This window comes from Rhinolophus sinicus, linkage group LG17 (genome assembly GCF_036562045.2).
Source record: "Rhinolophus sinicus isolate RSC01 linkage group LG17, ASM3656204v1, whole genome shotgun sequence".
Classification (NCBI taxonomy): Eukaryota; Metazoa; Chordata; class Mammalia; order Chiroptera; family Rhinolophidae; genus Rhinolophus; species Rhinolophus sinicus.
The window spans coordinates 9,978,953-9,990,239 of record NC_133766.1 but is presented as its reverse complement, the minus strand read 5'-3'; the positions used below and the strand labels follow the sequence as shown (position 1 = coordinate 9,990,239).

At 40.9% G+C, this 11,287-nt stretch overlaps 1 protein-coding gene across 1 annotated transcript; it reads left to right on the top strand.

The window, feature by feature from the left end:
* Positions 1-3,842: 3,842 nt before the first annotated feature.
* Positions 3,843-6,229, top strand: LOC109447817 (torsin-1A-interacting protein 2). Its single transcript, XM_019732520.2, has one exon. The coding sequence runs from the start codon at positions 4,335-4,337 to the stop codon at positions 4,728-4,730; it is 396 nt and encodes a 131-aa protein (XP_019588079.1). The 5' UTR covers positions 3,843-4,334; the 3' UTR covers positions 4,731-6,229.
* Positions 6,230-11,287: the final 5,058 nt, after the last annotated feature.

Below are 11,287 nucleotides of genomic sequence, written 5' to 3'. Positions count from 1 at the left end.
CAGAGGGTTCAGGACTCCCTGAAACCTATCCTAGACCTTTTTGTGTGGAAGTAGAAGATTAAGAGAGGTAATTTTCCCCCATGCCCACTTCTATATATATATATACACAATTGAAGAGTATTTTTGTAACTTTGCAAATAGCTAATGAAGGATTTCTAAGCTCAATTGTCACTGTTTCAGAAAGGTGATATTTTAAAGTGGCTAAGAGTACAGGCTCTGGAACCAGTCTATCTGGACTCAAATACTTACTTCTCTATGACCTGTTTGACCTTGGGCAAGTTGCTCAACCTCTCTGTTTCTCTAAATGGATTATTGTAAGTATTACATGAGTTAATAACAAGTAAAGGGCTTAGAGCAGATAGCTATTGAGCTATTGTTACTAAGTATTATTATCTCACAGATAACATTACTGTTGCATACCTGGCCAGGTGAGGTTCTCTGGGCTGTATCTTGCCTGGAAGGAGGGTGCCCTTTTCTAATTTGCACAAAGGCACCAAATGAAATAACATTGTCCCTTCACACAGATACATGCCTTTATGGAGTTTGCCAAGATAAACTTTCTTTTCCATACCAATATTGGGGAGGTTGCTTTTACCTTATCTATGAAGAGATAGTTGCTTATAATTTTATGAGAATAAGAAAGATCCAAACCCTTCTCTAGGGTTCTTTCCCTCAATATTATCAGTCACCCACTTTGCCTCTGAACAGAGTAACTGGTGCACCCTTTTTTGTCCACAATGTAAAAGTTTGGTTTTGCCTATTAATCTCTCTCTCTAGCCCATTGCTATTGCTACTCGACTTGCTTTTTTAAATTATAAAATAGTGGCTAGCGCGTATATAAGCTACTAGGATTTATGATTCAGTCAACATTCTTGTCTCCCTACGCAGTTAACACATATTTATGATTATCTTTGGAATGCTCTGTATGCCCTTTCCAAGCCGTCTCCTTCCCTCTCGCATCAAAGGTAATAATTACCCTGTGCTTATCTTTCTTTTCTCTTTAGCTTTATTGCATATTTATCCCTAAACAGTATGTCGAAACTGTATGTAAATGGAAACTACACACGCGTGTGTGTATGTTCCATTACTTGCTTTTCACTTTTCAAATCAATATAGTCTTGAATTTCACCTGTGTCTGTATGTACAGTGTTCATTGTATGGCAGTCAGTACCTCAATTTATCCAGTCTACTGTTCATGAACATTTTGGCTGCTAGTTTGCTATTTTACACAATACTACCATGAATAAATATTTTTATTCATGTCTTTAAATGCATGTGTGCAAATTTCTCTACGTTATAAAACCTGAGTGGAATTACTGAATTATAGGAAATGCACATCTTCAGCTTTACTAGATAATAGCAAACAAATTCCAAAAGTGGTTGTACCAATTTGTGCTCCTATTGTTTGGGTAGAAGGAGTCAAATTGCTGTTTATTCATTCAAGAAATGTTTATTGGGCAACAGCAGTAAATAAAAATACAAAAAGCTCTCCTCTCACGGAGTTTATGTTTTAGTAGGGACTAATAGCTAAGATATTTAATATGTCAAAATGGTGCATGTTTTATGGGAAAAAAATTAATGCAGCAAGGGGAAGGGATGTTATCTCACTGCTCTTAGAGCCATTAGAGACTAAGGGGATGATGAGCTATAACCAGGAAGGGATTCTCATGGTGAGGACCTCAAGATGCACAGGTTTGATGCAATTGATTGGTCCTGATGCTTTGCCCGCAGGTAATAATCGTGAAGCTGTGAGGCTGGGTAGGGGGATAGGGGATGGAGTTTGAGCATCTTGCCAGGAGCATTTTCTGCCCTGTTTACTCATCCAATAGTGAGAAGGCTAAGGAATGGAGCAGGGAGGCTGGTAATAGGTGGTCTTACTCAGAACACTTAGTGCTTTGGGGCCCTTCTGGCTCTTGTAGTGGTTCGCAGGACCAGGGGAGGGGCGTCTTGTCAGGAACAGGGGGAACACCAGCGTTCTCTTGATTCAGGAATACTTGGAGCTCTAGGACTTGCTTGACTCTCAAAACTGGAGAAATGAAGGTTGGGGGAAGGGTTGGTTTCTTCTGAGCATTTGGAGCTTTAAGCCTTCTTGATCCTGCCAGTGGAGCTGTGCTGGGGAGGGAGGGGTGGTTTCGTCTAGAATCTGGAGAGCCCCCATTGCCAAACTTGTTAATTTTTGTCAGTCTGGTGGATGTGAAATGGTATCTTGTGGTTTAAATTGCATTTCCCCTTTTCACTCTAAAAGTACAAAATTCTCCGTCTTTTCAATGTCAGATGTAGTCATTTCAGTTTACTGCTAACTCCTAAGTTAAACCTCGCGATCCTGTGGGTTTTAGTCATGATCAGGTACATGTTCCATGTACTAGACACCCAAGATTTCCCAATACAACAACTGAAACTTTTACTTTGGGGGCTCCTGTCAGTAGACCCTCCGGGGAAATCCATTATGCCCTATGTTGTCACCACAAAGGTCGCTGAGTCAGGAACCCCACCTTCTGTGCACTCTGCCGGAAGACCTGAATTGGTAGCACACACCCACATATTGTTACCTAACCTCAAAAAAACACATCAGTATGTTTCCGCAACTGTCTCACCTCATCTAGGGCTCCCGTCAAAATCTTGGCCCCAGTTTGCAGCACTGCTGGAGCTGCTCTTCAGTTGCCTTTTGACCTTGCCATTTTAAAATCTGAGAATCACAGTGTCTGTTGCTAGTCGTAAGGAAAATGCTTTGGCTGACCACAACTAGGGCTGTAACTCCCTCTGCTTTTCAGGCCAAATCTTGATACAGTTTTAACACTCCTCCCTTCCCTGCGTCCCTTAGGGCTCTCACAGGATCAAGCCTCAGAATTCACAAAAAGAACACTGGAGAAGGTCAGGGTATACACTGTACTCGGATGACTTGTGGCATTGCCGAGGTGGCTGTCTGCTGCTCCGTACATCCTGCTACCCCACCTTGTTCACATGTTACATTCATGCCATGAAGAATTCCAAAGATGATGACAGCATCTGCTGATTTACTCTCTATTTCCTAAGAAAAGCTCAGGATCATTGCTCAGGATTATGCCTTATTACTTCTTAAACTTAAAATGTGCATCAACCTATACGAATAGATTTGGGCAGTGAGACATGCCCCTCATGGTTTCTTTTTCAGCCTTTAAAAGGATTTCATCCAACTTGCTGTTGTTAGCTGTGAAGAATATCATTTAATCATTTTGTAAGCTTTTACCTGGATGGATTGAAGTCTCTTATGGAAAGGCTATCACCATTGTTAGCGTTACCCCGCACCTTATGGGAATACCATGTATGGCACCCATTTCACAGAAGAGCTATACAAGAAATCTCAAAGTTCTACCAGGTTAAACATGATTCTGCGAGCCTTATTCCCAAAGTACAGAAGGAATAGAAAAAGGAAACATGGTCCTAAAAAAAAAAAAAAAAAAAATTAAGCTAGTATAAATCTTAAATGAACCAAAACCCTTCCTAGTGCCGTTAATAAGAATAACTCCCAGTAGATAAATTGGTTTGAATCCATGTGACATTGTCATGGGGAAACCCATGAGACAATTCTCATCTACCTTGACTGACCCAAATGATTTCCAAATGCATGTTTCTAATAATATTGTGAGCAACTCAAAACCCATATGAGTCGTCTGAAGTTTTATCCTTTACAGGTATGTGAAGGATTCTGAGACCCTCCAGCCACCTCAGCATCAGCTGCTCTCTGACTGGGTCCTGATTAAGGTCCGCCCGAGACAGACTTCATTGGATCCACACTCAAGAGGACTCTCCCAGGTTTTCCTGAACCCCCTACATCGCCGTCAAGTGCCAGCGCCTTAAGACTTGGGTACGTGTATTACAACGGCAAGAGTGCCAGCGCCCACAAAGACCCATTGGACCTGTCAGCTCCTCTGTTTGACCACGCAGACAGAATAGCTTACCAGCAACACAGAGTAAGCCACGTGCCTCTGCATGACATCAGCAGCTGATTAACACACAAGAGAAAATATCTAGACTAGCGCCCTATCTTTCCTTGAAAAGCTGGGATTTGAAAGAGGTATTCTGAGATCTGTGCTCCTAGCAAGTGACTCATAACGTAATAGAGCGGATTGGTCCCTGAGTTCAGAGACTGAGTTGCAGTTGAGTGAAAAATAGACAACGAAATCTTGAAGAATTGCACGGAGGTGCAAGCCAAATTTAACCTCCTCTAACTAGGGGTGGTCGGACTGAGAACTTGCTAAAGCAAACCTGCAATAGGACTGGTTATTTGGGTGTCTCTCTTTGTCATTGTTGCCTCTTACTGTTACATTGCTTTCTGTGTTGTCTCTGTAGGCCAGATGTTCTCGGATAATTCACATTGCCCCGATTGTGGACAACAGTGGTTTCCTAGTTTAGAACTAGGCCACTGGTTGTACCAAACTGAACTTGTTGCAAATGAATGTTACCAAGTATTCTTAGACCGTATTAGCAGAGCTGACTATTGCCCTGAGTGCTATCCTGATAATTCTGCTAACAGAAGCCTTATTCTTCCTTGGTCATTCCCACTGGAGTGGGCTCCCCAAAATCTGACCAGGTGGACCTTTGAAAAAGCTTGCCACCCATTTCTTCTGGGTCCTCCACTGGTTAGAAAAAGGATACATGACTCTAGAGTAGCTGGCTTTAACCCTGCGTTACAGTTAATCTTGACCAGAACAGACACAACCTTAAACAAAAAACTTGGCCAAAGCAGTTAACTTCTTAAATAGTCAAAATCATGGCGACTCTAGAGGGTTTTGTACTAGAAGCCCAAGGAAGATGGAAAAAGGACTCCTTTTAAATCTGATTCAGACTGTCACTACTTTGGGGAACTGCTTAAATTGTTGGATCTGATACAATGGTCTACACCTATTTTGTCCAGCACAAATTTAATCAGTATTCCAGCCAGACTGTTCGTCTAGAACCAGACTATTTCATGTTCCCTGTTTTGGAATTAGCTTACCCCCTTTAAAAAGCTCTACAGCCTCATTATTGACAAATGACGAGGCGAGCCCCATACTGTCTGTAGCATAATGATGTTTCTAGGGATAATTTTTGCGGGAAAGCATCCTCACTATTGCTTGATTCTAGGTGATTCTGGTAAAACAGCTAGACATCTTAATAAGAAACTACTTTGTTCTAAATTCCACCTCATATATATTAATCAGTGATTATATATCTCTATATATTGCAATTTATTCATATATAATCATTTATTTATCATTGGCTCTCTTTGGCCTCAGTGTGGCTTTGACATTATCGATAACTGGTCACTGTCAGAGAAATCACATTCTGTCAGGCAACACCTACATAGGTGAAACAAACACGTGCAAAAATGCCCGTCTACACTTCCTGGGCTCTCCATAAACGAAGACTATTCTGTCTCTGTGGTGACTGAACTACCCTGGAAATGCCCTACTCTGGAAATGGAAAAGTCCCTGTACTGTGAGATAGGTGACAAAAGGAGTTACCGAGCTGGACTCCATATGTGTGTTACGGAGTCCGAGGGAAGCGTCCCTCTTAACACTAACCAGGGCCCGCTGGACACAGCCACATGCTGGCCTTCACTTGTTCAGGAGCCGCACGGAACCAGAGTTCGGGTTAAGAAACTTAGAAAATGCTGTTGAAAACATCTCAGAAGCCACTGAACAATGTTCAAATTCCACTTCAGATGCTAGATAATCCTCTGCTTGTGTAGCAGCTTGACAGTGTTCTCGAGGCCACAGGTTCTTGCTGTGTTTCCCCTCTGGGATCCTGATTGTATCAGCTTCTGTCTTCTTAGTTTCGCAATGCGGCTTGTTGGGCTCCTGACATTTCAGGCCCCATCAAAGGCTGCAAGTAGGGAGCAAAGGGCTCTCTCCTTTGAAGGCTCTGTCTTATTTGGAGAGAAACTCTTTTTCAAAATGCCCTCCAGCTTTCTTCTTACATCTCATTAAAAGGTACTGGTTCGCAAGGGAGGCCGGGAAGCCAGGCAACGGGAATGGGGTGGCCTGTGGCTGGGTAGGCACATGTCTCCCCTACTAAAATCAGGACTCTGTAGGAAGGAAGAAGTGAGGAATGAATGGCTGTTGTATACCTGCCCCATGCTGTGAAACCTAAAGTTGCTTGTTCGTCTGTATTAAGAATGTACCCCCGAGATGTACCCTGTATCCGCCTTATGTCTGTCATGGTGGAAGATGCCTCCTGTTACTGCGCTGAATAAACTGTGTGGACTGCTCACCTGCGTGAAGACTAGTTAGTTTATCATTAACCCTTGGTTAAGAACTCCTCCACTATCCGAAAGCTCACTTCAAAAAGTGAACATTTACGATGTATTGCTTGTGAGGATGGTGTTAATGATCAGTACCCCAAAATTTTTTCACATACATACTAAGAAACCCTCTACATATGTGCCATTTTAATTCTCAGCAAACTAAAGAAAAGGTCTTTCTGTTTTGACCAGTCTCTCCTTTTTAATAGTAATGACAAATTGAATGGATTTATACCATTGATTTTCAAATCTATCTGCATGAGCTTGTCAAAAAATTGCGAATTTCTTGATCTCACAGGAAGTTTGATTCTGTAGATTGCTCACAGGGCTGGGGAATCTGCATTTTATAAGCAGTGCCTTAGGAGACTCTGCTCTGCCGACCAAACTGGGAGAAATGCAATGGCAGCACAAGCACGGTGGTTATTTATCTGGTTTCACAGGATGGGAACTGAGTGCTCCTAACACTGCAAGATGGAGATAGTTATTGTACTTTGCTGTTGACATAAAAGGATTTCACGTCAGTCTGAAGGTCATTGTTGGTATTTCAGGCTACAACTCAGTCACATTTTTCTCATTAATTAAAATAATGGGACTCTTGTAGCCCTCCTCACAAACAATTCTGTGTGGTGTCATAAACTAAGTGACTATATGAGCAAGAGAAAGGAATCAAAAATACTAATTTTAATGTTACATTAAGTAGGGTACTTGACCTGCAGACATGATCATATTATCACATACCTGTTATGTGATCTGCTCTTAGAAATAACATCAAGTGGAAGAGTTCATAAAATTGAGCAAGAGAGAAAATTTAGAAAGCGTTGTAGCTTTTCAGCTTAGGTCTTTTCGGTATGACTATACTTGCCTAAAACATTGTAGATGATTCTAGAATACTCCATAGTTACAAATACTGAACTTGAAAGTGTAAGTATTTGCCTACAATTAATTTTCACGACAAATGATCTGGACGGTTATCCATTTTGGATTATGTGAGCCGTGTCCATTTCTTCCATACGGAGGAGGAGTCAACAATATTACTTTCACATAATGGTGGCCATTTTAAACATGACATATAACTACCCCCTGTTATTTTATGGCAGACCTGGGAGTGGAAGATTAGTGGAAACATGCTGGGGCAAACAGGGGAGAAAATATGTACTAAAGAGAAGGCCGACCTGGGTTGTGGATGACTGAGTTGAGATTCATCTCTCAGTTAAACCCCAGGCAAGCCCAGGCACAGAAAGAATTCCATGACATCCAGAGTATGTGGCCATCAGCATGTTACAGATCCCTTTATAGATACCTGTCAAAGGGAGACAAGTCATACCCTGTCCATCTCTTCAGTTCCCCCCCGACAGCCTTTGACCCTCCATGGAATCTTGGGAACAAAGAACTGCTTGTTGTACAGGAAAAATGATGGCTTTGCAGCCAGCTGACCTGGGTTTGTCTTCGAATTCTGACAATATTGAATGACCCTGGGCAATTTCACCTCTGTCCAGTTTCTCCATCTGTAAAATAGAAGAAATAATTAAAATCCATACATCATAAGATTGTGAAGATGTAATGAGTTAATACATAAAGTGCTTTTGAATGCTGCCTGGCCCAGAGAAGGCACTCCGTAAATGTTAGCTGTCACTGTCCTTGTGTGTTTTATGTTGTCTCCACAGCGGGATGGTAAGTGGTTTAGGGCCAAGATATCCGCTGCTTTTTATCCCTAGAGCCTAAAATGGCATCATGCACTAAAATAAGTGTTTAGAAATAGAAAAAAGATACATACGTATTGAGCTCTGACTGCCATACATTTGTCACGATGGCATTTATATCTAAACTACCATCCAGGATTGGCTGATTCTCTTGTCTGTCTTTGCTGCTAAACTTCTAATTTCCCTCTCCTTTAAAAAACAATTTCCATCTCAGTGTTGCAGATAACAGTGCTTTTTGATACCTGCTTGCCTCTTCCTTTTTGTGTAGGTCTCCTCCAGGTCTCCATGCCATCCTCTCCTTCCTGGTTGCCATGGCGAGACTAGAAGTTTCCAGGATGGACTAGCGGTTGGGTGAGGGGTTCTACTGCTTTCCCAGCCCCGATTTTGTCCTCATAGGCTGCTTTTCCTTATCCTGTCTCCTCCCAACTGGTTGTGACAAAATATATGGGAGACTGTGGTTGAATGATGTCTCTGTAACATAAGCCCATACATGTGGGCTCAAAGAATCACCATTCCATGCCTTTCCTTTTGATTCTTTCCCCCACAGAAGCTAATTTATTTTTTTACTCATTAAAACATTAACTACATCAAACAGATAGAAAAGCGCAGAAAACAGCATTCATCTATGTACTCAGATCTAACATGAACATTTTGCCACATTTACCTTGGTTCTCTTTTCTTAAAGATACTTGACAGGTACAGGCGAATCCCATTCTTGTTCACATCTTCCTCTGCAGAAGCGAGCACTAAATGGAAGCTGATGTGTATCCTTTCTGTTCATGGGTTTAATTTTGCATTTTATATCTATTTAAACAATGTACAGAGCAATAAAAAAGAATTGGACACTTTCAAAATTTTACGACTCAGTAACATTCATATATAAACATGTAATATGATCAATCTGTGGAGTTACCCTTATAACACTTAATTTTGCATGTTGGACTCTGCTAAACTTGGTTGTTACCGCAGTGCAAAGACCATCCTGTGTACTGGACAGTGAACACCTACCAGGTTGTCAAAGCATTGCCATTGGTACAGGGAGATGGAGCCGAAAGGGGACATCTTACAAGACAGAGCACAGGGCAGCCACATCTGCAAAGGAAGTAGTGAAGCAAATCTGTGTCCCTCTCTAGAGAAGTCCCAGGATATTGACATTAAGGACACATCCCTCAGCCTACCACATGGTGCATTCTCCGTAAATGGAGAATAAAACCTTATTTGCTTTCACCAGTTTCCGGCCCTCATGGAAACAGTTAAAACAAAAAGATAAAAGTTTTACTGCAGATTGCAGGGTCCCAGGCAAGTGGAGATGCCTCCAGTGATGAACCTAAGTTTTACTTATGTGGAAAAACGAATCATCATAACCTCCACATACGGGGCACTGAAAACCAACATTTCACAATCCAACTGAAAAGGGCTTCCCTCCACATAAATGTGTTTGTGCCATATGGAACACACAGGTCTCCATCAGTTCCTTTTTGCAAAAGTCCCCATCGAAGTTACCATTTTTTTTTTTTTTTTGAACATACTGTGGAATGTTTTTTCCTACAGCTGCAGAAAGCCTCCAACATCCCAGTTCCATCAGGGTGAGGCTCTGCCTCCCTTCCGTTACGCAGTGCAGAGGTCCCTAATGTACACGCTTCCTGGTATGGACTGGACACTGTTCCAAAGATTGACCTTGGCCTGCAGCTCTCCCAGAACCCCCACAAGGTGACTTCTTGTGAGGATGTGTCAAAAAGCTCCATGTCTGTACCACTTCTTCCTTGCAGCTGTGAGGGAAAACCGCTTCAGCTGTGAACATGAACACGCTGTGTTACAAAGGGCCTGAAGAAATGGCCTACAGGACTGACATGTGCCTTGAGACAAGAAAGGAGCACCCTGGGCATTTGTCAGATTATAGAAATACCTGCGGTGGTTTCTCTGCAGGATGTTTACGGGCTGCCATCTAGGTATGAAGTAACACATTTTTGAGAGCAGTTCTGTTTGTTTGAAATAAAGTTTATTGATATTCTACATGCGATAAAATGTAGAGATTTAAGTTTGATGACAAGTGTAACCACTACCTCAATAAAGATATGAAACACTTTTGTGACCCCAAAATGTCTCCTCATGCCCTTTTCCAATCAGTACTTCTCCCAGGAAACACTGATATGCTGTGTATCACTGTAGTCCGTAGGTCTGCACCAGCAGAAAGGACGCCTGTCTCCAACTCCTCCCTTCCCTTCTAGTTTATCATTGGTACCACTATTCATTTGTTTCATTCATTCATTCATTCATTCATTCATTCATTCATTCATTCATTCATTCATATCTTTTCAGTTAAAAGATGGCACTGTGTTAGGCATTTGGGATTAAAAGTTTTTTAATTTTACAAAATTGTGCTGTAAGAAAGATACAAAGGAAGGCTAGTTGGCTAGTCTCTCAAAATGTACACTTTACAAAGCTCTTTCACATATATTTTTTTGTTTTTTATTGCGGTCAACTTGGTATGTAATATTATACAAGTTGCAGGTACACAACATTATAATTTGACATCTGTATATATTACAAAGTGATCACCATCAAAAGTCTAGTTTCCATCCTTCACCATAAAATTGACCCCCTTATCCTCTGGTAACCACAAATCTGTTCTCTGTATCTATGAGTTTTGTTTTGTTTGTTCATTTATGTTGTGTGTGTGTGTTTTTTTTTTTTTAAGATTCCACATGAGTGAAATCACACGGTATTTGTCTTTCTCCGTCTGACTTATTTCACTTAGCATAATACCCTCAAGTTCCATCCATATTGTCCCAAACGGCAAGATTTCATTCTTTTTTTATGGCAGAGTGGTATTCCATTATATATATATATATATATCACATCTTCTTTATCCATTCATCCATCGATGGACACTTAAGTTGTTTCCGTATCTTGGCTATTGTGAATAATGCTGCAATGAACATAGGGGTGCAGATATCTTTTTCAATTAGTGTTTTCAGATTCTTTGGACAAATATCCAGAAGTGGAATAGCTTGATCATATAGTAGTTCTTCTAGTCTTAATTTTTTGAGGATCACATATATTTTTGTATTTAGCAAACCTTAATCATTTTTACAGATAATGAAGTTTAAGTAACTTTGGATAGTATTGTTTTCGACAAAAAATAAGATTTAACTATAAAACGATACAGTTTTTATTGCTTTTAACCTCTGATTTGGATTCCTTTTGTATATAGCTCATACTAGTTTATGTATCAGTCTTCTTTCAGTACTACCTTAAAACGCATTGTATAAGAAGTTATGTCTCTGTATTTTACAAAAGAATACCACTAAGAAGGCAGTGATGA

What these genes read in the sequence shown, in the direction of transcription:
- LOC109447817 (XM_019732520.2), top strand. Translation starts at nt 4,335, where the DNA reads ATGTTCTCGGATAATTCACATTGCCCCGATTGTGGACAACAGTGGTTT.